Source organism: Artemia franciscana, chromosome 14 (assembly GCF_032884065.1).
Source record: "Artemia franciscana chromosome 14, ASM3288406v1, whole genome shotgun sequence".
Classification (NCBI taxonomy): Eukaryota; Metazoa; Arthropoda; class Branchiopoda; order Anostraca; family Artemiidae; genus Artemia; species Artemia franciscana.
Window position 1 is genome coordinate 38,601,798 of NC_088876.1, and position 27,374 is coordinate 38,629,171.

At 35.8% G+C, this 27,374-nt stretch overlaps 2 protein-coding genes across 4 annotated transcripts in view; one reads left to right on the forward strand and one right to left on the reverse strand.

Moving 5' to 3' along the window:
- The window catches only part of LOC136035685 (reelin-like), a 538,294-nt gene that overhangs the window by 423,682 nt on the left and 87,238 nt on the right, over nucleotides 1–27,374 (reverse strand). The window lies entirely within an intron of this gene.
- Nucleotides 16,611–24,515, forward strand: LOC136035684 (adhesive plaque matrix protein-like). The gene is made up of 3 exons (XM_065717613.1): nucleotides 16,611–16,768; nucleotides 20,717–20,857; nucleotides 23,969–24,515. Exons 1-3 carry the CDS (start codon nucleotides 16,682–16,684, stop codon nucleotides 24,422–24,424), a joined length of 684 nt encoding a protein of 227 aa, XP_065573685.1. The 5' UTR covers nucleotides 16,611–16,681; the 3' UTR covers nucleotides 24,425–24,515.

Genomic DNA, 27,374 nt, shown 5'->3' on the forward strand with positions numbered 1-27,374 from the left:
GAAGGGGGATCATTCCATTAGAAATTGAAAGTTTTTTATCAATTCGCAAGAAATGTATGGTGGGACCCCCCCTCTCCCCCTTCACGGCCTCTTTTTCCAAAATACATCCAATCAAAAATTTTAGATGGCCATTAAGTCTAAAGTAGGCAAAAGGTGAATAAACTAAAGTGATTTTACATTGAGAGTTGACAAAACCTCCAACTGCCCTTAGAGCGAGGGCTGTGAGTTATGCAAGCTGTCGATTGTTGACATATAACGTTTTTATCGAAGGGGTAATCGTACAGATTCCGGAAAAAGCTTCTGTGACTTATGCCCCGGTGGCATGTAAGGTTTTTATGACGAGCTCCCACATTTTTGGAATAAAATGTCATTAATAAATTTTCTTTTTTTGGAGGGGGTCAAGCCATGGAGGGAGGACTAGGAGTACGCTCCCATGATTTATCGTTGATAAAGTTTTTCAAGGGGGAGGATTGGGTGCTGGAGGGAAAGGGGTCAGTTTTGAGTGGGAGTGGGGGTCACGCTTATTTGGTTTTTGAACTATTTTAATAACCCTTGCATAAGAACCTTACATGCCCCAATATCATAACTTACAAAACTTGCCTTCGGGCTCTTGGGGGTTGTGTCGACCCCGGAGTTTTCACTATCTGATTTTTTTTAGCTTATTTTAACAAATGGCTATTACAAAAATGTGACCGGATGTATTTTGGGAAAAGAGGGCAGGGGTGGCTAGTTTCCATTCAGTCCCTTTTGATTCTCAAAATTAGAACTAGAAATTTCAATTTCCAATTGAATGAGTCCCCTCTGAAGTTTGTAAGACCACCTCCTTCATTAAAAACCTTCTTTGACCCCGAAAAATAATTTACAGCACTTGCCCCTAGTTTTAGGGGGTTTTGTAAGTTTTTCTTATATGATCTTTTGTCTATTTTGAACAAAATGCCTATCACAAAATTTTTATCAGATGCATTTGGGGAAAAAATGGGGTTAGTTGCCATATGATCACTTTTGACTCTTAAAAAGGGAATTGAAAAATTCAATTTCTAATCATTTGAGTCCCCTCCAAAGCTTATACTACCACCCCTTCCATAAAACCTTATTTGCCCACAGAAGCATAAGTTACAACCGTTCCTCTGGGGGGTTATGTTAACCCCAAAGTTGGCTGTTATCTGATGGTTTGACTATTTCGGACAAAATGGACATATCAAAATTTTAATCGGATTTATTTTGAGAAAAGATAGTGGGTGGTGGAGGGGGGAGGTTTGATACCCTCCGATCACTTTTAACTCTTACGATAAAAACTAGAACTTTCAATATCCAATCCAATGAGCCTCCTCTGAAGTCAATATGACCACCTCTTCCATAAAAACCTAATATGCCCCCGGGACATAACTTACAACAATCTGCCCTCGGGCTATAGGGGGCAATGTCAACCCCAAAGTCTTAGTATCTGATATTTAAACTATTTTTGACAAAATGGCTATCTCAACAATTTTATCAGATGCACTTTGAAAAAAGGAAGTGGGGGGCCAGCTGTCCTCCGATCTCTTTTGACTCTTAAAAACTGAACTAGAGCTTTCAATTTCCAACCGAATAAGCACCTCAGAAGTTTATAAGAGCACCCCCTCCTTAAGAACCCTATATGCTCCCAGGTGAAAACTTACAACTCCTGTCCCCAGGCTCTTGGGGGTTGTGTCGACGTCAGAGTTTTAGGCATCTGATCTTTGAATCATTTTTAACAAAATGACAATCTCAAAATTTTATCAGACACATTTTGGGGAAAAAAGGACGTGGGGGAGGGGGTGGTTGCCTTGTGATCATTTTTGACTCTTGATAAGGGCACTAGAACTTCCAATTTCTAGTCAAATTAGCCCCCACCGAAGTTAATACGACCCCTCCTTTCATATTGAGGTGCATCTGGGAAAAAATAAATAAATAATAATAACAAATTGGAGCCTTGTGGCCTTTACTATAGGCAACGATATAGAGTTTTTAGTTTTTTGCGTTTATAGTTTTGATGGCACTTGGTATTAACCAAGTGACATATACCGATCGCAAATTCTGTCGGTCTGTCCGTCTGTCGGTCCTCGTTTTGCTATTTTACGCACTTCCAGGTAAGCTAGGACGATGAAATTTGGCAGGCGTATCAGGGACCGGACCACATTAAATTAGAAACAGTCGTTTTCCCGGTTTGACCATCTGAGGGGGGGACCAGTTAAATCGGAAAAAATACGAACGGGTGATGGAATCTTAATAAAATTTGATGTTTGGAAGGATATCGTGTCTCAGAGATCTTATTTTAAATCCTGACCAGATCTGGTGACATTGGGGGGAATTGGAGAAGGGGAACCTAAAATCTTGGAAAACGCTTAGAGTGGAGGGATTGGGATGAAAAATTTGAAAAATGAAGTATTTTTAACTTACGAAGGAGTGATCGGATCTTAATGAAATTTCATATTTAGAAGGACCTCGTAACTGAGATGTCTTATTTGAAAATCCCGACTGGATCCAGATTCATTAAGGGGGGGAGTTGGGGGGGGGTCAGAAATCTTGGAAAACACTTAAAGCGAAGAGATCAGGATGAAACATAGTGGGAAGAGAAAAACAAGTCCAAGATATGTGACTGACATAACTGGAACAGATCCACTCTGGATTCGGTGACATATGGGGGAGTTGGGGGGGGACCTATAATCTTGGAAAACGCTTGGAGAGGAGGGATTGGGATGAGACTTGGTGGGAGAAATAGGCAGAAGTCCTAGATACGTGATTGACATAATCGGAAAGGATCCGCTCTATTTGAGGGATTGGGGGGGGGGGGTTAAATTTGAAAAATTTGAAAAAATAAGGTATTTTTGCTTACGAAGGAGTGATAGTATCTTAATGAAATTTCATATTTATAGGGATCTCGTAACTCAGATTTCTCATTTTAAATCCCGACCTGATCCAGCGTCATGGGGGGGGGGAATCTTGGAAAACACTTAAAGCGGAGAGATTAGGATGAAACTTGGTGGGAGGATTAAAAACATGTCCAAGATACGTGACTGACATAACCAGACTGGATCTGCCTTCTTTGGTGGAGTTGGGGGGGGGAGTAATTCAGAAAAATTAGAAAAAATGAGGTATTTGTAAATTACGAAATGGTGATCAGATCTTAATGAAATTTGATATTTAGACGGATCTTGTGCTTTAGAGCTCTTATTTTAAATCCCGATCAGATCCGGTGACATCGGGGGGAGTTTAATGGGGAAACCGGAATTCTTGGAAAACGTAAAAATTGAGGTATCTTTATCTTACGAATGGGTGATCGGATCTTAATGAAACTAGATATATAGAAGGATCTTATGTCTCAGATGCTCCATTTTCAATTCAAATCGGATCCGGGGACATAGGGGTTGGAAGGGGGAAACAGAAATCTTGGAAAACTTTTAGAGTGGAGAGATCGGGATGAAACTTGATGGGAAGAATAAGCACAAGTTATAGATACGTGATTGACATAATTGGAACGGATCTGTTCACTTTGGAGGAGCTGGGGGGTGTTGATTTGGGAAAAAAAATTGAGGAATTTTTAACTTAAGAACGGGTGACCGGATCTTAATGAAATTTGATATTTAGAAGGAACTCATGTCTCAGAGCTCTTATTTCAAATTCCGACCAGATCTGTTGACATTGGGGGGGGGAGTTGTTGAATAATCAAATTGAATAATCAAATGCGTAGATACGTGATTGACGTAACCGTACTGGATCCACTCTCTTTGGGGGAGTTAGGGGGTGGAGTTCAGGGCTTTGGAGAGTATGGTGCTTCTGGACGTGCTAGGACAATGGAAATTGGTAGGCATGTCCGAGAGCAGCACAAATTGACTTGATAAAGTCGTTTTTTCTTGAGGATCATTTGAGTAATTTTAAAACATTAGATACATTATTCTTTTACTTTTTCCTAAAAATGTTTCTAGAACAGTTTGGGCGCCATACTCCCCAGATGAGGCGATACTAGTGATTAAAACCTCTGCCTCCTGTATTCTGAGGGTTATCTCGCGCAAGGTTTGACCCTAGATAAATAAAATCTATCCGATTTTGGAGATCAGGCAGACTCATAAATAGACTCTTGGACCTTCTGTCTTTCCCTAATAGCTGATGCTTACATCATTACATTATTTATATCATTATAAGCCGCACGCAAGTTTCGAGGTAGAAGGTTGGAGTCAATTTTGGAGGATAGATTTGCTGTAGCCCAACCCGTTTAATTTCGTGTAGTTTTCACTCTGCCATAGAAGGTCTAAGCCCACTCCTTTTTTTTGCATAATCTCTTACTTGATTCAAACTTTATTATTATGTAGGCTTTCTTACACGATTATAAAAATCCATTCAAAACACATTCATTTAGCAGGGGCTTAAAACCTTAAAACTCATTGATATTGCGTTCTTATCCCAAAAAACTAAGAGGTCCCTGATCAGTATCCCTGGAGGAGGCCAAAATCAGTTCAGAATTAATACCATACTTCCGGGTCCTTAAACATAGCCAAGTTGGCTGGAAAATTCTTTTGATGACATACAAAATAAAAAATGGGCGTATGCTGTGTCGCCCTTGACTTTAGGATTGTTATTACATATATGATTGGAACCGTGATCTCAATAACGTTAAATTACTCTCTTTCCGCAAGTTTCATTGTGGAAAAGTTGATATTGGCCTTATTACAAAGAACATAACGTCATTAAGGCTCATTGGACAGCACCCCATTATGACTCGTGAGGCCTGATTTAACTAGAATTAACATGAGTAGGCAACACCAGAAATAAACGATGAAAATTTATTTCAAAAACCGCTGTGTTATCTCGCTAAGCAGAAACTTTTGACAACAGTGGTCTCATCAACGCTAAATTACTCTTTTCCAGAAGTTTAAATTGGCCCTATTAAATTAATATCATTGATACTTTTATCTTCTTGTTATTTCTTGTGAGGTTTGATCTGATAGAACCAAAAAGAGCAATGCGACTCCCCGAAAAAAAATGAAAAGTTATTTCGAGAAACTTTGTAATATTTCGCTCGGCAGACTTTGAACACTCTTGACAACCCTGTCTCTTAATTGAAACCGTGGTCCCAATAACTTTAAATTGCTCATTTTCTGTAGTTTTTTTTTTTTCATTTTCGGGAAGTTGATATTGGCCTTATAAATAGAATTCAACGTTATTACCGCTCTTTGGACCGTATTTAATTATGACTTTTGAGGTCTGATCTAATCAGAATTAAAAATAGTAATATTATTAACAATGAAAAGTTATTTAGAAAATTTCTCTATTACTTCGCTGAGCGAACTTTAAGCAATCTTGACAACCCTGTCTCTCAATTGGAGCCGTAATTTCAATAACATTATATTCGCTCTTTTCCAGCAGTTTATCTTTTTGGCATAGTTGATATTGTCCTTATTAGCCTTCAAGGAATTGGACGTTATTAATGCTCTTTAGGTCACATCAAATTATGATTTGTGCAGATCTTATCAAATCAGAAATAAGAATGAATATAAAAAACCTGGAAATAAAAGATGAAGAGCCATCTAAAACCCGTCTCTATTATTTTGCTATTTAAACTTTAAATACTCCTAGGCAACGTTGCCAACGCGGAACAATGGTACCGCATTTGCTACTATTGAAACTTTAAATATCCTAGCCAACGATGCTAACAGGGTAAAATCGTACCATTTTTGGTACAGTTTAGAGGGTCTGGTGTAATGCAGTACATTTGTTAATTTTTGGTACAATCAAATTTCCTGGTAGACTTTGGTTTTGCTTGCTCCTGTTTTACTAAACATATATCACAAGTTTTAGTTTGTTGACAATTTCTTGTTACAGTAATTTTTCACCTGCTGTTCAAATGGAACAAACTAATCTCTTGCGGTGCAATAATAGTTGATTCAAAACGCTGACAACGCTGCCTTCGGTAATCCTGTCTCTTAATTTACTATCAATCAGTCTGTGTGTCAGTAAAACCTGTTTTGCAATATTTAATTGATTTTTCAAACATAAATGGCATATGATATTACCGCAGAATCCTTCATTTGTTTGAAAATTAGTCAGTCGTGAATATTTAAAATAAGTATTAAAAGTGCTTAAGTAGTTTACAACCTAAGTCAATCAATCAGAAAAGTAAACCTTGCCTTAATTATTTGTTTCAAAAGCAGTGTTGTAACAGCTATTTCAAGGAATACATGAGCAAAAAATCCTCCAAAAACTATAGCCGAAGAAATCGTAATAGAATATCGTCTACTTGATGCTGGGGGGTAAAAAAAAGTCAATATTTAGGGGCTACTCTAATTCCAGGGTTAGAATTTTTTCCAACTGTTCCTTTGATTCAACCCCTAAAAATAAATGCAGACAGGGGGCAAGGCCGGCATAACTTCAAATTTGTCTTGATGAAATTATTTGGTAGACTCTAGGTAAAAGTATATACCCTCAAGAATATATAAACATTATAATTTAGTCTTAGATCTTGTGAGTTCTCACAATTGAATCTTTGGATACAGTACAATTTTGAATAGCAGCCTGGCTAAAGAGGTACGAAAAATTAAGAGAAAAAAACATGTTAAATTTAAATAAAGCAGTGGAACAAAAAAAAAATTAAAACGCTAATTAGTGATAAAAAATCCAAATATTCAGCTCCACGTCCGGGCGCCTTTTTTAACAAATAGGAAAGAAAATTTTAAAGAAGGAAAAAACTTTGTTTTTGTAAAATCGTCCAAAAAATGACACGTAAGCACATGGAAGATAGTAAGAGAAGAAAACAACTAAAAAGCAAAACAAATAAATACAACTCACATTCTAATTTTTTTTATATTAATTAATGTTATGTTGTTGATTTTTATTTCGTTTTTTTTTTGTTCCACTGTTTCATTTAAATTAAACCCCCTTTTCTCTCTTAATTTTTCGTAAACGGAGAAGCAGTAAGGCTTAAGAGATTGTTTAGGCAGAGGGATAAAAAGGGAAAAAATTGAAATTTGGGAAATGTACAAATTTGTCACCATCAGTTGTCAAATAGGTCAGTTTTATGCTAATGCACAAGTGAAATCCAAGCAAGCATAAAATCATGAGGAATAGGTTCGTATCTGATTTTAGTACAATATTCGTCTATCTGATTAATTCATGCAATGAATTTTGTGCGTTCTTCCATTATAAACAGTAAAAAAAAAACTTGAAAAAACAAGAGCTAAGAGCTCATATGGCACTTGTGACGAGGCAAGAAGAGCTAAGAGCCAAGAGATCATATGGTATGAGCTCTAACAAAATTCTATGAATCAATAGATTGATTTAAAAGGAAAATAAGAGGCTTAATGCCGGTCAGAATATAAAATAAGAGCTCTGAGTCACGATGTCCTTCTAAATATCAAAATTCATTAAGATCCGATCACCCACTCGTATGTTATAAATACCTAATTTTTTTAATTTTTCCTCTCCCTTTAGCCCCCCAGATGGTCAAATCTGGGAAAACGACTTCATCAAGTCAATTTATGCAGCTCCTTGACAGACCTACCAATTTTCATCGTCCTTGCACGTCCAGAAGCACCAAACTCACCAAATCACTGAACCCCTCCCCCCAAGTCCCCCAAAGAGAGCGAATCCACCGTCAATTAGGTATCAAGGACATTTGCTTATTGTATCCGCCAAGCTTCATCCCGATTCCTCCACTCCAAGTGTTTTCCAAGATTTTCCCCTCCAACTCCCCCCAATGTCAAAAGATCTGATCGGGACTTGAAATAAGAGCTCTGAGACATGAATTCCTTCTAAATATCAAATTTCATTAAGATCTGATCACCTATTCGTAAGATAGAAATATCCCAATTTTCACGTTTTCCAAGAATTCCGGTTTCCCCCTCAACTCCCCCCAGTGTCACAGGATGTGGTCGGAATTTAAAACTAGAGCTTTAAAGCACAAGATCCTTCTAAATATCAAATCTGGTCGCCCTTTCGTAAGTTACAAATACCTCAACTTTCAAAATTCCCCCCCCCCCCGAAAAAAAAGCCACCAAAGAGAGCAGATCCGGTCCAGTTATGTCAGTCACGTATCTTAAACAGGCTTTATTCTTCCCATCCAGTTTCATCCTGATCTCACCGCATCAAGTACTTTATAAGACTTCCAGTTCCCCCCACCCAACTGCCCCCCAATTACACTGGATCTGGCTGACATTTAAAATAAGAGATCTGAGTTACGCGGTCCTTCTAAATACGAAGTTTCATGAGGATCCGATCACTCCTTCGTAAGTTAAAAATACGTAATTGTTTCTAATTTTTCAGAATTAACCCCCCCCCCCCCCAATAGAGTGGATCCGTTCCAATTATGTAAATCACGTAACTAAAACTTCTGCTTATTTTCCTCAACAAGTTTCATCCTGATCCCTCCAATCTAAGCGTTTTCAATCATTTTAGGTTCCTTCACCCCAAACTCCCCCCAATGTCACCAGATCTAGTCGGGACTTAAAATCAGAGCTCTGAGACACGATATCCTTCTCAATATCAAATTTCATTGAGATCCGATCACCCGTTCGTAAGTTAAAAATACCTCATTTTTTTCTAATTTTTCAGAATTAACCCTCCCCCCCCCCAGCTACCCCGAAGAGAGCAGATCCGTTCCGGCTATTTCAATCATTTATCTAGGACTTGTGCTTATTTTTCCCACCAAGTTTCATCCCGATCCCTCCACTCTAAGCGTTTTCCAAGATTTTAGGTCCCCCCTCAATTCCCCCTAATGTCACCGGATCCAGGTGACAATAAGAGTTTAAATAAGAGCTCTGAGACACGATATCCTTCCAAATTTCATTGAGATCCGATCACTCCTTCGTAAGTTACAAATACCTCATTTTTTCTAGTTTCCAGAATTAACCCTAGCCCCCCCCCAACTCTCCAAAAGAGAGCCGATCCATTCCGGTATGTCAATCACATATCTAGGACTTGTGCTTATTTTTCCCACCAAGTTTCATTCCGATCCCTCCACTCTAAGCATTTTCAAAGATTTTAGGTTCCCCCCAACTCCTCCTAATATCACCGGATCTGTTCGGGATTTAAAATAAGAGCTCTGAGACACGATATTCTTCCAAACTTTAAATTTCATTAAGATCCGATCACTCCTTCGTAAGTTAAAAAACCTCATTTTCTTTAATTTTTCAGAATTAACCCCCCCCCCCCCTCAAGCCCCCCAAACAGAGCAAAATGGTTCCGGTTATGTCAATCATTTATCTAGAACTTCTGATTATTTTCCCCAACAAGTTTCATCCCGATTCCTCCATTCTAAGCGTTTTCCAAGATTTTAGGTTTCCCCCCTCCAACTCCCCCCAATGTCATCAGATCTGGTCAGGATTTAAAATAAGAGCTTTGAGACACAATATCATTCCAAACATCAAATTTCATTAAGATCCCATCACCCGCTCATAAGTTAAAAATACTTCATTTTTTCTATTTTTTACGAATTAACTGGCCCCACACTCCCCCCCCCCCCAGATGGTCAAATTAGGAAAACGACTATTTCTAATTTTATCTGGTCCGGTCCCTGATACGCTCGCCAAATTTCATCGTCCTAGCTTACCTGGAAGTGCCTAAAGTAGCAAAACTGGGACCGACAGACAGACCGACAGAATTTGCGATTGCTATATGTCACTTGGTTAATACCAAGTGCCATAAAAACCTATATTCCATGGAGATGATTTAAAACTGATTATAGCACAACACATGCAAGTTTCGCTGAAAGGTTATTAGTGAGGGTAGCCAAACTGGCCAAAATTACTCGTCATTAAAGGTAGGGATGGGCAACGAGACTTTTAATGATGTTACTACTACTACTACTACTAATAACTCACTGCAGCACCAAGCCGCCTGAGGCCAACACAGCTACGCACGCTCCTCCTCCAACCTAATCTATTTAAAGCCTCCCTTTTTACAAACTCCCAGGAAGTTCCCATTTCCTTTAAATCCTTATTTATGACATCCTCCCAACCCAGACAAGGACGACCTGCTTTCCGTGTAGCCCCAGACGGTTGGCCAAAAAGGACAATCTTCGGTAATCTGTCATCCTTCATCCGTAGAACGTGGCCTAGCCATCTCAACCTTTCTTTCATTATAGCCCCAGAAAGCGGGATTGAACCACACTTTTCGTACAACCTACTGTTTGAAATACGGTCAGTCAGCCGGGTACCCAGAACAATCCGTAGGCAATTTCTCTGGAAAACATCTAGTAAATTTTCATCTGCTTTTCGGAGTGTCCATGCTTCAGAGCCATATTTGACCACTGTCATCACTGTAGCTTCCAATATTCTAATCTTGGTTTGTAGGCTTATCTTTCTATTCTTCCAAACTTTTTTTAACTGTGAAAAAATACCCTGAGCTTTAGCTATTCTACTTTTAACATCTTCACTGCTCCCACCATCTTTACTAATAATACTACCAAGGTAACTGAAGCTCCCAACCTGATCAATCTTTTCGTTACCTAAGGTCACCTGTTCATCTTCACTTATTCCTAACCTTAGTGACTTAGTCTTCTTAACATTAATTTTCAAGCCTATTTGAGCACCCTGAACTCGTAAAACCTCTAAAAATTCATTCATTTATTTCAAATTCATTAATTTCAAATTTTTCAAAGTTGGGGGAGGGAGTAATTTACTTTTTAACCTGCTATGTTTTGATTAAAATGTTTATTAAAGTAACACCTCTTCCATCCTAACTAGCATCTTTGACTCAGTTCACGCTTGGTTTGGAAACAGTACAAACAAAATGTCACTAAAAACTCATTAGCAACATTAGTAAACTCATTTGGAACGTTGTTGAAAGATGATGACCAAACTTATGGAAACGTTACTAATCACGACGCTATTAGAATATATTGCGAATGTGCAATTAAAATTTTCAATAAAACACACACTGCACAAACTGACTGACTAATTTCAAATATGCGGTACTCTCCTTGTCGCGGCGTTATGAAATTCAATTAGCTCTAGATGAATTATTAAAATCAATCAAAATATCTAAGAAAATATCAGGCACGCCACTTGCCTGGGTAGAGAATTTAAAGTGCCGAAACCCTATAGGCAAGTGTGTATTTTCCTGATGACTGTGTTTGTGCTGTTGCGTTGGTGATTTCTTTTTTCACTATACATTAAATATTTAGTTGATTACTTAGACATGCTTGGTATATAAAGTGTTTACAAAAATCGTCCATTTTGCGTTAAAAATTACTCAGCCATGAATTGTATTACAAACGACACAGAGTTTACAATCTAATAACGAACGGTAAATTTTGTTTACATTTTTTAATTAGGATACTAAACTGGGATTATGGTCCATTTATAAATAGTTTCATTTTTTTTACAAAAAGTAATATTCCTGTGAAGTTAAAACTGACGAGAAAATTCCTCACACGACGACGAGTCACCATCGTATGTTGCTGCCGTCTCAAAAGAAAAGAAACCCTCCTAAAATCCCCCCAGCGTATTAATAACGATTGTATTCTTTAAGTTATAACTATTTGACCCCACCCACGGACAATTCGTCCCGTGGACACTTTGCTGCGGAAAAATCGTCCTCCACGGAAAATTCACCCTTCACGAGAATCGCCCCAGAAAATTCCCTAACCCTGAAGATTCTTCACAGGAAAAATATCTCATGGAAAATCACTCTTCCCTCGATAATTCTTTTCTGCAAAATTTTTCCAAAATTTAAAATAATGAAGGCATTTTTTAATTTAAGAGTGTTTGAAAAATCAGGCAAAGATTAGTAACTTACCCGTCGGGCGTGGTTGGATAATTAAAATCCAGAAATTGTAATGAATGTGAACTAAAGCAAATGCCAAATATTTGTGTTCAGGAGTATCTAATTTTAGTCAGCATGAAAATTAGTAAGAGGGTCTTGGGGAGGGGGACGAAAATATTTTGCCTAAAACCTTCAGAAGATTGTATTGGACAATTATTTTTAAGTTTCTTGGCAATCAGATGAACTGCGTTGTAATGCATGCAGGACATAGAGACAGACATATTTACATTCGATTTTGTTTTTACAGCATCGAATTCAATATAAACGGTTGCATTCTGAGTCACAGAAAGAATTTTTAAACAAAAATTTTATTACAAAAAATGGGTTTCTGTTCCAGGAGCAGGTACTCCAAGAGCGCCTTTCCCCCATCTAGTACATTCTGTAAGAACGCTATGAAAATATAAAATTGTATAGTTTCAGGGATGAAGGGTTTGAAATGTCGGAAAAGATTTTAGGATCAACATTTCAAGAGTGGGGTCATCAGGCAAATCTTGTTCTTAGGAAATCCACCCTCCCATAGGCAACTTATTTAGGTAGGTATATGAATGATGATTTTGTTTTCAAAATATGGAAAGGTGAAACTAAATGGAAACCCGTAACGAAACGAAAAGAAAATCTGGTAATATGCAGGACCTATACTTCAAATTTTCCTCAAAAAAGGCAAAAAAAATTTGGAGTAGATTCCCCACCCTCTCCCCCATATTTATCCTAAGAAACTCTTATAGATATAGAAATTTGGATCTAAGGAAATACTGTTCAGGCTTCATAGAGCCCCTTCCCTAAGAAAGATGATAAATAAAAGTTAGAATAGGGTTAAATCCTTTTATTAGATAGTGATAATAACATTCACAAAATATCTAGTATATTTTGTGCATATTTTTATCACTGTCTAAGAAAAGGATATATCCCTATTCAAATTTTTGATGGTGCTTATTGATTATTCCAAACACACTTCTTGATTTGACACACTTGAAACACAAGTTATCTGAAACACAAGTATCTGAGAAACACAAGTATCTGAGGAAACTGGTTTCATAGTCACAAGGACAAGTGACAGGGTCATCGGACTTGTATAATTTGGGCTACATATTCGCAAATTAGGGGGGGGGGATAAAATATTTGGACAGAATGAAGTTAGAAAACAATTCTTAATTCATAATATGAAGAATAATTGTAGCTAACACATTTTGCATGCATACCAGCAATACTTCACCCCGAACCTCCTAATGTGCAAATATATAGCCCCAACTTTATAAGTCCAATGCATTCTGACACCCATCACTTGTCTGTGTACCTATGAATCCGGTTTCCTCAGATGTTACATTCAGATTAAGAACTTGAGTGTGTTCTGAATAATTAACAACTACTCTTTTATAATGGAAAGGCAATGTGGTCTTCAAAATTACCTACCACAGAAAGAGTTGCTGGCCACCCCAGAATAGTTGATGCACATTAATAATTCATTTTGAACATTGTTGTACATGAATGAACGAAGCCTCGACTGAATCGACTCAGTCAAATGAAGCTTAAAGATAATTGACTATAATAACCAACTATTCTATGTGAACGGCATATATCGTTAAAGACGATTGCGTTAACACATGATATAAGAGCTTAAGAAACTGGCAGGCCAAATAAACCGCTAGTTGAGAGTACTATATCGATTAATTGTCTTAGAAATTTTACTCAGTATCACTTGGCCATCTTTGCAAAAAATTGTTGTGTCGTGCAACAAAATAGTAAAATAAGTGAAGATCTAGGAGTAATAGGCTCTTCCCAAGTCCCCATAGTATGTTCGGGCCAGCTTACAACAGGACATTAAGAAGTACCCAGGACCAAGGAGCATTGGAATTTTTAACAGTGGGGACTAGAACTAGTGTCAAAAAGAAAAATTACCAGTGCTAGAAGCAAGGCTGTATCTGAAGGGGAAGGCTAGGGGGTTTGAATCCCGTTTCTAAAATGTTTGTCCGACGCAAAAGCATAACAAAATGAATATATAAAACATTTTTATGCGCTTTTTTGAGTTTTTTGAAGCCCCTTTCTGAAAAAAAATCCCTTTACACCCCCCGCCCCGAAAAACATCCGGGATACGGCAATAGCGAGAAGTGTATATTAATTCCCCAAATACAAATATAACCCTCCCCTCAAGTGCAGAAATAGTTGATATCCCCATCTTTCGACATCAAACGTGTGTTTATCTTATACTCAAGTACATAAAAAAAAAACTTTTATTGTATAAGGAACTATTCATTAACACCAATCTTAAATGATTTGCTTTTGTTTTTTCGTTTTTATCATTTTCCTGAAAACTTTTATGTAATATTTAAGAAACGCGAAATTTTAAATTTAATTAATTTGATTTTTGAAAATTGAGTTTGAAAAATCGATTTTTTGAAAGTTTTGAATTTAAAAAAAGATGTTTTTGATGCAACATAATATTTTAAATTACATAAGCAAAACCAACAATAGACTAACTTAGCGAAAGGGAAGGGGGTTGTTAATATTTTCAGTAAATTCCTGTCGGTTACAATCACACATACTGTAATGCTTCAGAACAAATTAAACAAAATAACTGATTCATTTCATGAAATAATTTAATACCAATCACCATTTTGGTGTTTACAGTGGGTATCAACTTCAGAGAGGTTTGAAAACAGACGAAAACATAAATTGAGAACTATACACGCCCATGACCTGGCATCAGTTCTTTGGCGACTTTGCTTGAATCAAAACTGCTCTATAATTGTCTTTTTGGGTACTTAAAATACAAGGGAGGGTAAGGAAAGCAGACTTTTCTTCCAAGTAGAACTAACAGCTATAAATCAACTAGCCTACTCACCCCCCCCCCCAAAAAAAAAAATTCCAACTTGTGCTAAAACTACTTTGTCTAAACTAGATTTTGGCTTAAAATTATTCTTTAAAAAATGGACTAATTATCACACCTAGAGAAATTTTAGCTGGAATTTAAAAACATTGCAAATTAACTAAATAGATAACACAATTTTCATTGAAACTTTCCAATTTCTAATAATGTCACGTGACTCTACACAATGGGTGGCACTAACAGTCTTTAATTACAAGCTTCTTATACTAAATCGGCAAATACCCAACTTTTATAATTTGTTGCTATAACCTGAAATGAAATGAATATCAAACCTGTTTAGAAGTAATTTCAATTAACCTCAATAGCCTCAAATAATAAAACTATAGACACTGTTCTCTTGTTACCTCCTATTTTATTTTATTTTTTAAAAACCTTTTTACACCCTCATTTTTAAAAACCCCTACCAAACGAGATGTCAAAAGCATCTTGATCATAATATTCGACTCTTTAGAACCCCCTAGAAAATAGTTTTTCTGTAACTCTACACAATGGGTGGCACTAACAGTCTTTAATTACAAGCTTCTTACACTAAATCGGCAAATACCTAACTTTTATAAGTTTCCCATTCTATTTACCCGGGACCTTCTACTGACATAGGACTGAAAAAAGACTTTTTTTTTCCTTTTTTCCAGAACCTTATTTGGAATATTATACCGGCTTTTCTAAATTTTCAGTTCGTTTTATTTGTTGCTATAACCTGAAATGAAATGAATATCAAACCTGTTTTGAAGTAATTTCAATTAACCTCAATAGTCTCAAAAAATAAAACTATAGACATTGTTCTCTTGTTACCTCTTATTTTATTTTATTTTTTAGTTTGCGTCTTTGCTAGTTTCTTTGTGCTTGTTCCACCCTCATTTTTAAAAACCCATACCAAACGAGATCAAAAGCATCTTGACCATAATATTCGACTCTTTAGAACCCCCTAGAAAACAGTTTTTCTTTAAAGCACTTTCCGTTTCTCTCTATAATTTTGATTCATTATTTGTCAACTCATCGTATTGATAGGCCGATATCTTCGTTAGTCCTAGTGCATTGATTACTAGGGTCCGCAAAAATCCCTAGTCCTTTTTGTCTATGTTTGCTTTAACCGCAATAGTTGCTATTGTTTTCCATCCTGTGTAACTTCAAACTAAAATACCCGAAATTAAGAGTCTGTCTATTTTCAAAAATCGTGTAAACCGTGTGTAAAAGCGTGGTGACGTTGAGCCTAGTGCGATGTGAAGTATCCGAATCATGGCAGAGAAAACGCTAAGAGATGAAAGTTTGCCACCGAAGAAGTTGCTCTCCAAAATGTACATCAGATGTTAAAAAATATGCAATCCCTCGCCTAAAATATAGTATATTGCAGAAAATGTGATTGCATTCTGTGCAGCAAGGCAGGCCACCTGTGACCCAGGGGCAGGCGTGGGCTCATCTTGGCTACTGCATAGATGTCAGCACTCAAAAATATGAAGTTGGTATTTCGAAGACCACTACTTTTTCATGGCGGATAAATAACAGCTCAATAGGAAAAATCCTTTACACACGCGCACACACGAGCACACATTTATGAGGGGTAGGGAAGAGGGCTAGTTCACCAAAACACCAAAAAATGGTCAATTATAAAAATATAAACAAAACACGGACGAAATAATAACGGAAGGGAGAGTCCAAAGGGGGGCAGGCAAAAAATACCCCATGACCTGCATACGTACCAGCTTAAGCAAATAAAGAAAATATAGCAAAAGAATTTTGAAATTCTGCAGGAATTTTAGCCGATAATTTAGTCACTAGATCATCGACTAAACTGAAACAAAACTGATTCAGTTTAGTTATGTTTCAGTTTGATATTTTAAACTATGCTACATATTGCAACGCTGTAGAACAGACTAACCGGAACCAATTACTGTATCTATATTGAGTCCATCAAAAAAGCTCAAAGTTAAATCACCTTTTAGTCTGCTTCAGCGATAGTGAACTTGAACTTGGGCGAGGTCTCGAAAAAGAAAAAAAAAGCAAAAGTGAGAAGTATATATTGCGATGGTAGCAAATGTTTTAGCATCAGTCCTCTTTACGATTTTGTTTAAAGAGTTATCTAGATTTAAGCTATACAAACTAAATATGAAGGTATGATTTCTTTATTTTTGAAAGAAAACGTTTTACTACTATCTAAAAGAGCAACAGCGAAGTTAAGGGTACATTTACAATTTCTTGGAGCACATTACCAAAATGACATATTTTAACTTAAAAAATCAGTTTAAAATTTAGAATAAAAAAAGTCTTAAGACACTTAATTTCAGCCCAAAGCTTTCAGAGTTTGTATTTTTATAAAAATTTGATGACTCGACTCTTCTAATATCTTTCGTCTCATTTTCTATTTTCTATAACCTAGATATTGCTACGGTATTTCTTGTCCTATTTGGTACGATCCTAACAATATTATTTATTTTAACAATATTGTTTATTTATCATAGTTTAAAATATAATAAAGGAAAATATAAGGAATATATCACATGATCTTACTAGAGACTCTCCTACATTTTAATTTGATCTTAATTCACCTTTTTGCTATTTAAGTTAAAAATTATTTGTTAGTGCAAAATCAAAAAACAACTAAGTTTCTAAAAAATCCGAAGGGGCCTAAATTTTTGCCAAATTTAACTTTGTCCTCGAACACTAGGTTAGCAAGATATATTCTTACCTAGCCAAATATCTATATGGAGTAGTGTAATACCTCAAAACTTTTTTAAAGATCAAATTTTTAAACTGTTCATGAAAAGTCTTTATTAAGACTTCTTTAGATATTTTAGATGTATTTCATGATATTTATTTATCTATGCTGTTAGGACTGATATTTTCTTTTATTTATCACTTTGTATATCAAGATTGATTTTTTTTTTATGTCAAACAAAAAGAAACAAATGAATTTGAACAGCTTTTTTTTCTTTTTACTGGATCTACCTGTAGTAGCTCAAAAAGAGTGTTCGACTAATAAACCCTCAACTAATTTTAGTAGAGACCTCCAAATGCAAATACTGAAAGCCGAATAAATCTCAAAGTAGAAACGAGAAATACTAGTAACTAGCAGCCAAAACTAGAGGGGACACTTGCCCCGGTCACAGAAATTTTAGGGGAGGAAAATTCCAAATAAACTAACTAAGAATTATAATCATTTTGTAATTTATTAAATTGTATTTTTGTTTTATGATTTTTTTATTATATGAAAAGCTGCGGTAATCCGAAAGACAATATGTAACACTTAATGTCAAAGTTGTATTTATAAATCATAGCATTAAACTTAATACACTTAATCTCTTCTATTAACCCTCTTTCCTTCATCTTATTCGGTTCTAAAGACAGTTAGAAGTTTATATTTATTCCCCAAATATGAATATAACCCCTCCCCTCACATGCAGAAATAGTTAATATTTAGATTTTTTGACATCAAAGTTTTTTTTTAGTACTTTGAAAAGAGCTTCTTATTGTTCTAAACGACTGTTGTCTTTCAGGAGTCGCTCTTAAAGAGTTGGGACATATTTCAAACTTTATCGTAAAGAGTGAGGCGTGGAGGGGGATAAGGCTCTTCATATACGTAGTAATTTCTTTCCGTTTTAAGTTTTAATGTTGATCCTTACTTTCAGTTGAAAAAACTTGTTTCTTTAATTTCTGATCGTTTTTTAAATAACGACAGAAATATATGGCTCCGCCTCCACGGAAAATTCCCCTCCCAACGGAAACATCCTCTGAAAAATTCAATCCTGGTGAAACTTTGCCCCAGACAATACCCTTAACACCTCCACGCGGAAAATTGAGTCAGTAAAGAGAAAGCGATACATATAAAGAAATTTCGTACAGGAATTCTGGCAAATATCCCAGTGTACAACTTCCCCTGAAAAGTCCACCCTCTAGAAATTTCCCTCTACATGGAAAAATCTCCCCGTGCGAAGTCCCTCCAGCAAAAATTTCGTCCTCCCCTCCCGACCCAAAAAATGTATGTATACTTCCCAAAATATTAATACTATACGAATACTATATGCAAATAATGGACTAATTTTATAACTCAAAAACCTTTACCCACTTTACCCAGGGGCTGTGGGAGGTCGAGTTATCTCCAAAGACATAGTTATTAGGCCTTTGAAAAATGCTGTACAAAATTGAAATTTCAGAATTATGATCGGACGATTTTGGGAAAAAGTGGCACGAGAGGGGGCCTAGTTGCCCTCCGATTCTTTTGGTCATTTAAAAATGGCACTAGAACTTTTAATTTCCTTTAGAATGAGCCCTCTCCTGAACTTTTAGGGTCACTGGATCGGCATGATCACCCCTGGGAAAAAAATAAACACGCATCCATGATCTTTCTTCTGGCAAAAAGTACAAAATTCCGCATTTTTGCAGATAGGAGCTGGAAAACTCTACAGTAAGGTTCTCTAATACGCTGAATCTGATGCTGTGATTTTCATAGCATGAATTTTAGGGGGTCTTTAGCCCTTTTTTCAAAAGTTAGGCCCATTTTCTCAGGCTCGTAACCTTTTATGGGTTTAGCTAAACTTAGAAACTTATATATTTAAAATCAGTCTAAAACTCTAATTTTTTTGACATATCTATTGGTATCAATTTTTTTTTTTAGTTACGGTTACTATTGAGCCAGGTTGCTCCTTACTTACATTTCGTTACCAGGAACTGTTTGATTTTATTTAAAGCCTGACCTAAATTTAAAGCAATGAAACCAAACATAAGGATGTGCTGCCTAAATTTTCTCCAACCAAATATCGCTCTAACCCAAATAAATGAGTTAGTGTTGACATAGCTAAAATGTGTTGATTTTGAAATACCTAAAATACTAGTAACATACCAAATATACTAGAATAGTATATCATAATAGTTTCATCGTGTATGGATGACAGCGGTAGGATAATAGCAAAATATAATATGGCAAATAGTTTACCAAACAGCAAGTTATAGCACAACAGAAAAATAATATACTCCATATAGCTTAAATATACTGAAATTATTGGAAAAATAGCTTTAATAGCTAACAGTCAGAAACAATAAAATACAGAAGCTAAGAAAGAAGTAAAAGAAGACAGAAAGATAATTTTAATTTATTTGGTTATTTAGTAAAGATACTATTTTATTTTATATAGCGACAACGTATTATTCTTATTATACAACCTTCCTTAGCCTCATATCCCTGTTTGTGAGAATATTAAAATAAAACATATATTTTGATGTTACTCCATTTTTTTCTGTGCATTTTAAAATAGATAATAAAAAAAAATCATCATATTTAAAACTAGTTCCATTTGACATGCGATTCTAACAAAATCACCACCTACACCATGGCAGCTGTATCCCCCTGCAGTCAAAATTTTGGATCAGAAAGACATTTTTGGTATTTCATTGCAGATACAAAAAAAAACATCAAACAGAAAGAGCTGTATAGTATTGTGGCAGATATTGCTCTTGTACAAGTTAGATTTATTTTAGTTTACCTAGATTTATACCACTCAAACTACGCTTGCTCATTTCAACTCAAAGTGTCATGTTGTTGCCTGGGTTGCCAACTGTAGCACGAAAGTACTATATTAGCACTCTTTCATTATACGTCGCACTGTAGCACGTGCTAAGGGTTGCCAACTATAGCACGAAAGTGCTATATTAGCACTATTTCATTATACGTCGCACTGTAGCACGTGCTAAGGGTTGCCAACTATAGCACGAAAGTGCTATTTTAGCAGCATTGTAGTCAATTTTTGTGACTGTAGCTCCAAAAATTGTTGTCTAGCACGCAAATTTGGGTAATTTTGGCATTATTTGGCACTTTAATTGGCAACTATTTAATTTAATTTGGCACTATTTAATTTGGCACTATTTGGTAATTTGGCACTACTTTATTTGGTAATTGTCGCATATTTAATTTGGCACTATTTGGCAAATTTGGGTAAATTTGGTAATTTAGCACTTTAAGAACTGATAATCATGACAAACGTGGCTGTAACACATAAAAAAGAGCTAGAAAATATGGTGTAAGTTTTTTACTGCCACGAACTGCCTATTATTATAATTTATTTTCAGGCCTTCGTAGTTGCCGCTCTTATTGCTGTAGCAGCAGCAGTTCCTCAATACCCCAAGCCCGCATACCCTGAATACAAACCCGAATATAAACCAGAATATAAGCCAGAGTATAAGCCAGCCTACAAAGCTCAATCTTATGACGTAAGTATTCCTTTTCTTGTAAGTTCAACCAACGAGACATAAATTATTTTCACCTAGTTTAGTTCGAAGAAATTTGCTTTAATTCAATTATTCTTTTCATGACGTTTTTTCTTCATAAACCAACCGCATTGTTCCGTATTTATAGAGATGATTGTTCCGGATTTGTAGAGAGAAATAGCCCAGAAATCAGGTCCGCTTATGTCAATCACGTATCTATAACTTGTGCTTATTCTCGAGCTCATCAAAGCACTAGAAATTCCCCCAACTCCCCTAAAGAGAGAAAAATTTGGCCCGTTATGTCAATCCCGTATCTAGAAGTTGTGCTTATTCTTCCCATCAAGTTTCATCCCAATCTCTCCGCTCTAGGCGTTTCCCAAGATTTCCAATTTCTAGGATTTCCGTTTCCCCCCTCCACCCCCTATACTCCCAATCCATTCTGTAGAGATTTCTGTAGTAGAGAGTAGAGAGAACTTGAACGGTGCTTGTGTCTTATAGCAATCACACTCAAGTTCTGTCGAAAAGTGAAGTTTAGCTAATGCTAATGAAATAAAATAAAAGATGATGAAACTATAAGATTTATCAGCAAAATTATGAAAACTACAACAAAGAATAATGGAAGGGGGGCTTCCCAGACCGCATTAGATTAAATGCGTAACCTAAAATAGTTTAACCTAATCTAACCAAAATACCAACTAAATATTTAATTAAAATAGGGCTACAATGTAGATTCCCACCAAGCCAAAACTAATATTGTCTAGTATAAAGACCACGAAAACCGGTTATTGTCTCACATTCGTGATACAAGATATTGAGTGTGACGCCACCTGAATCACTGGCGTCAATTCACGAAAATGTCTAAATCTTGGGGGGGTATATCTTCAAAATATTGCAATGAAAATTTCAAAGCAGTGAAGCTCTCAAAATCTAAAAAGAGGGCAAAAAAATCAAAGGGAAAATCTAAGGGAGAGGGGTTAAATGCACCCTCACCAATCGACACCACTGAATTCAATTGGTTTTAAAATGAAATTAGGATGAAAAATTACACCAAATAAAATTGTTTGGTCCGATAAAGGTTTTATGCTCAAAGCCTGATTGTTTAGGCTATATTGCAAAAAAAAAATAAAAAAAAAGTGTAAAAACCTTTCCAGTGACAACATTTGTATGTAAACTAACTGCTTTTCAACTGTTAATCAAATCACAGATGTGTATCCAGGAAAAGGGAGGAGAGGGCTATCGGGTATGAATACCCCTCTCCATCCTGAAATGTTTCTCGGACTCGTAAATTGGTAGAAAACACAGGTAAAAATCTGTCTCTCCTAGAAAACTATACCCACCCCCCTCCATACACATACATATTTACAGAGAAGTTCTTTTAGTAAACTACTCGAATAAAATAAATTCTAAGTCCCCCTTATGAAAAATACATGGGGTGCAAAAATGTAGTTGTAAAGCTTTAACTTTAACTTAACTACTTTAACTTAAACTGGATCGGTTAACAACCTTTGCTGATTAACTTCCTGTATTTTATTGTATCATCATACCAAAATAGTTAACATGGGAAGTGACCTATTCAAGAGGTGTGGTTACATTTCGGCTTATCACTAACATCACTGATGTCAACTTCGTGACCCAGTCGATCTAGATTCCATTTATTTCGTAGTTTCAATTTTAAAAAATTATGTAAATAATAAATAACCGCAACCATTAAGTTCTCCACGTAATTCTAGGTTCCTCATGTAGAAAAAAAGGAAATATTAAAGTTTTAATAGTAGAATTATTGTTCTACTATATGTGTATTGTTATATTATTGTGTAGTAGAATAGTAGAATTTTGTTTATGATTATTCGTCGAAGCCAAGTGGTTAATACTCTGGACTTAAATTCAATAACCTATGGGCAGGCTATCTAGTTCTGGTGTTTATGGTATGTTATAAATGGTGTTTATTTGTTTATGATTATTCGTCGAAGCCAAGTGGTTAATACTCTGGACTTAAATTCAATAACCTATGGGCAGGCAATCTAGTTCTGGTGTCATAGATTATTTGATTTAGGACAGGGGTCAGCAGGTTGAACCTGTAAGCTCAGCCAGTACCAAATTAGCTCTAAACGGGCAACTGAAAAATTTTTGGAGATAAACACGGGAAGTGTGGAATCATTTACCCCCAACCACGCATATCACTCCCAGCCGAAGGCATAGAATCAGAATATTGGTACCTACGCTACGTGGATTGTTACTGAAACATGCTTTGCTATTGCTCAAGCTTTTTTTTTTTTTTTTTTTTTTTTTTTTTTTTTTTTTTTTTTTTTTTAATAGAAAACAGAAAACGTTCTCCATTTTTTACAGAAAAGGAACATGAAAACTATTGAAGTTGTATTTTGGATAAGCAGGAATGCAAAGTGACTTTAAGACTCATTATCCCTCCCCCTTTTATCCCCAATAGAGAAATTCGAGCACTTTTTATGGAATTTCTATAATTCCTTACAGTTATCAGGCATAAATTACCCATTTTGTATTTTTCTTGTATTTCTATATCAGGCATAAATTACCCATTTTGCAATTTTCTTGTATTTCTCATCCACGATATTTCATCCCTAACCTAGGCCTTACACCTTAAAAATGGGAATACCCAATTCTGTCTCCATTTATAAAATAACCGGAATCAACTAATACCTAGCGGCTATCTTAACGTTTCAATAAAATTATTTTAAAAAAATTGAAAATTGCCATCTTTACTAGTACGAAGTACCAAGTTAGCGTAATGCTTAGCCTAAGATGGCTAGCCACTGTCTTAAAATTCCAATACAGCTATCAAAAATAAAAAAATAACAAATTAAAAATTATATCTCCTTTAATACTAGAATTCAAATACTAAGAGCAAAACAATATACCTTAAAATCTGAATTTGCATACAAACAGCCTCATACAATTAAAGTTTCACCTGAATACTGTAAGAGCTAAGAAAAATATGTAAGTAAAGGGATGCATAGCTATGAGTGAGCTACGCAACAGGACTAGCTACACCGATAATCTTGTTGACATAGCAAGGTCAGACCATTTACAAAATAGTCCCGTTTCTTATTTTGTAATACCTAATTATTTCAATTTTTATAGAATGCCCCACACCCCTACCAATTTGCATGGGCAGTCCATGATGACCCAAGCTACAACGACTTCAAACACGAAGAATACGCTGATGACAAAGGATATGTCAAGGGTAGCTACCAGACTCTTCTTCCAGATGGTCGTGTCCAGACTGTAACCTACACTGCTGATGACTATACTGGATATGTCGCTGATGTCCAATACTCTGGCGAAGCTAAATACGACTACAAACCAGCTTACAAACCATCGTACCCAGAGCCTTCTTACAAGGCACCAGCCTACCCAGCCCCAGCATACAAAGCACCAGCCTACCCTGCCCCAGCCTACAAGGCACCTGCATACAAGGCTCCTGCGTACCCCGCTCCAGCATACAAGGCGCCAGCATACCCTGCACCAACATACAAGGCCCCATCCTACCCTGCTCCATCCTACAAGGCACCATCCTACCCAGCACCAAAGTATTAAGATCGTTGAATAGTTACTAAAATTTATTTTTCGTCACTCCTATTTTTGTACCTTAATGCTGATTAAGTAAATTTATTTCAAAATTTAAAAATATCTTGGATATTGTTTTTGAACTTTGGAAAGAGCTCAGTATCAAAACAAGCAAAACTAGATCTACGTTGCATGGGCAACGTGAGGTGTTGCGGCAACCTTTGTTCGGCTTCGCCGAGTAAAGTGTTGCGAAAGAAACACATTGGATTTGTTTCCTCGCTTCGATTAAATGCTGAAATTGTTAATCTGTAAAGATCTTAAAATAAATACTAGGTATACCAACTTGCAAAAAGTTGCAAACCCCTCACTGCAACTAGCAAAAGTTGCAAACCCCTCATCGTTGAAGTTGATTGTAGCTTAACAGCCGATTATTACCTATAAGTATCCTATGTCTTGCTACTGGAACCGAATTGGTCTTACCATCAAATACACCAGAAACAAATAATAGGTAAACCAACTAGCAAAAGTTGTGAACCCCTCATTGCCGAAAATGGTTATGAACTAACAGCCGACTGTTGCTTAAAACTCCCCTATATGTCTCATAATTGATATCGGCCTATTTTCGGTTTCAGAATGTACCATACTACTGAAGTTGTTAACCCCCTTAGACTTTCAAACTGGTATATCTCTTGAAAGAATTTTTCTGCAAAAAAATGGATGACATATACTTTGATCAGCTCATCAAGAGCTATCGACTGCCGTCAAATCAAAAAAAATATCGGTCTTAGTTCAAAAGTTGACTTTGTTGATCCTTTTTGGCCCCAGGCAAGAGTTCTACGAAGCTTTCCAAAATGCAAAATCACATTCATCAATCCAGCCTAAGGTCCACCATCCTTGTGGACCTTAAATGTGTGATTGATGGATTGTGGACCACAAACCATCAATCCTTTCCGTAAGAACTGCAGAGGTTAGAACCTTACCACTTTCTAGGAATAAGCTAAAATCGGTGCTAGGAGCAAAAAAAACAAGAGAAAACCAAAGTGTTGCTCTCGCAACATAATGCAGAAAATGTGTTGGTATTTATGTATTATAGCGACGACGCTCAAGAAGCGACATTAGGTTAATCATAATGAAATATACCAATATATGATGAAAACACAATACTTTAATAGCAAAATTACGGAAACGACACCAAAGAACTATAGAAAGCTGGTTGCCCAGAACGCATGATATTAAATAGCTAACCCAACTTAACCAACTCTCTATATTAAAAATTTAACTAAAATATACCTGTATGGTTATTTATCTCACTCAGGCTAAACAAATTGTATCCGAGTGCAAACAAAAAAAAACCGGTTTTACGACAGATCAAGAATAACAGTGTGGTCGCTATAATACGCAAGCTCAAATTTATTTTTCAAATACAGGCTGCTGTTGACTATTTCGATTACACCTTTCTGGTGTAATCGGTGTAACTGGTGTAATCTGGTGTAACTCTAAGAACAAGTGCACTGTACGAAGTAATATAATCAAATATTTTGTAATCTCAAGAAAGTGGGGTGTAATAGTTTAAACCCTGACGCAAAGTATGGCTGTTGCAGCAAAAAAAAATAAAGAAAAATTGAAAAAAAAACGCTGAAAAGTCAAGTAAAATAGTTCACAGATTCTTTTAAAATAAATCCTAAAACATAGCCCATCTGTAATTAAATTTTGTAATTAAATAAAAAATGTACTAGGTTCTTTTTAAAATGAGCCATTTAATTGACTTAGGTGAGCAATTGTCATAAGAGAACCGAGGGTTTCGTCGCATCATAAATTTAACTGTGTTACACATTTGAAAAATATAACCTGACAATCTCACCTTGGTCAAAATTTTCCATTCGATAATCTAGACCTATTAGAGGATATTTAGAAACTAGGAAAATCAGCGTCATTATCAATGCAAAAGAAAATTCTGTAAAACAGAAAATTTCCTTTTTTAATTTCCTTTTTTAAAGAAATGTATAAATGAGCCTTATGCCTTGTATGACAAAAGAAACTGAACAACAAAAGAAACTAACACAGAAAAAAAAAATCCAAAAGATTCCCAAACACAGAAAAAAAACATACTTAGAACCTTATATAAATAACGACGAAAACCACACTGCCTTTCCATCACAAACACCAAAAACAAGAAGAACAATAGGAAAATTTTTTAAGACAGTGGGAAACAAATTAGAATGAATATAACGTCCCTATGTCCAAGGGCCGTCCTCAGCAATACAAATAAGAAAAAACAACTTACAAGAAGATAAAATCAATAAAAGTAAAATGAACAGTTTTTCAAAACAGTCCCAGCATTCTTACCTCAGCGACGTTCAACCACGATTGATAAATAAATTGTTATGAAACGAGGCAATTAATTGATATGAAAGAAAATGATTTAAAAACACGTTTTTAACCACTTTTCTAGAGATTTCCTTTCAGAGGAAAAAATGTATCTTTCTTGTTTTTTATCTTTAATAATGTGTATTAATGTTTTTAATTGTATTGTAAAATCTTATTCTCTTATCTTTAAAATTCGGATTACACTTAAATACCCGAAAAGAAGAGCGATTTGCTCATTCATTACAATTAAAAACATTTAATACACATTATTAAAGATAAAAAACAAAAAGATATATTACTTTCTCTGCAAGGAAATCTCTAGAAGTTTTTATTCGAAAAGGTGCTTTTAAAAGGTGTTCGAAAAGTGCAAAATATGTTCTGGTCTTAAGAAGACGTGGGATTTTTCAGCTTCATGTTAACCTTTGCTCGTTTTGAGTTTCACTCGGTTATTTACTGCAATTTCTGTTCGGTTTGAGTTTCATCTATTTATTGAAGGGGATATGGGGTAGTTTTATGGTTAGAAGGAAATTTGACTTAATTTCTGTTCATTTTTGGCTTAGTGGAGCTCTTTACTTTTCTCTGAAAAACTTGTTTTGTTGAATTTTTTTAAACT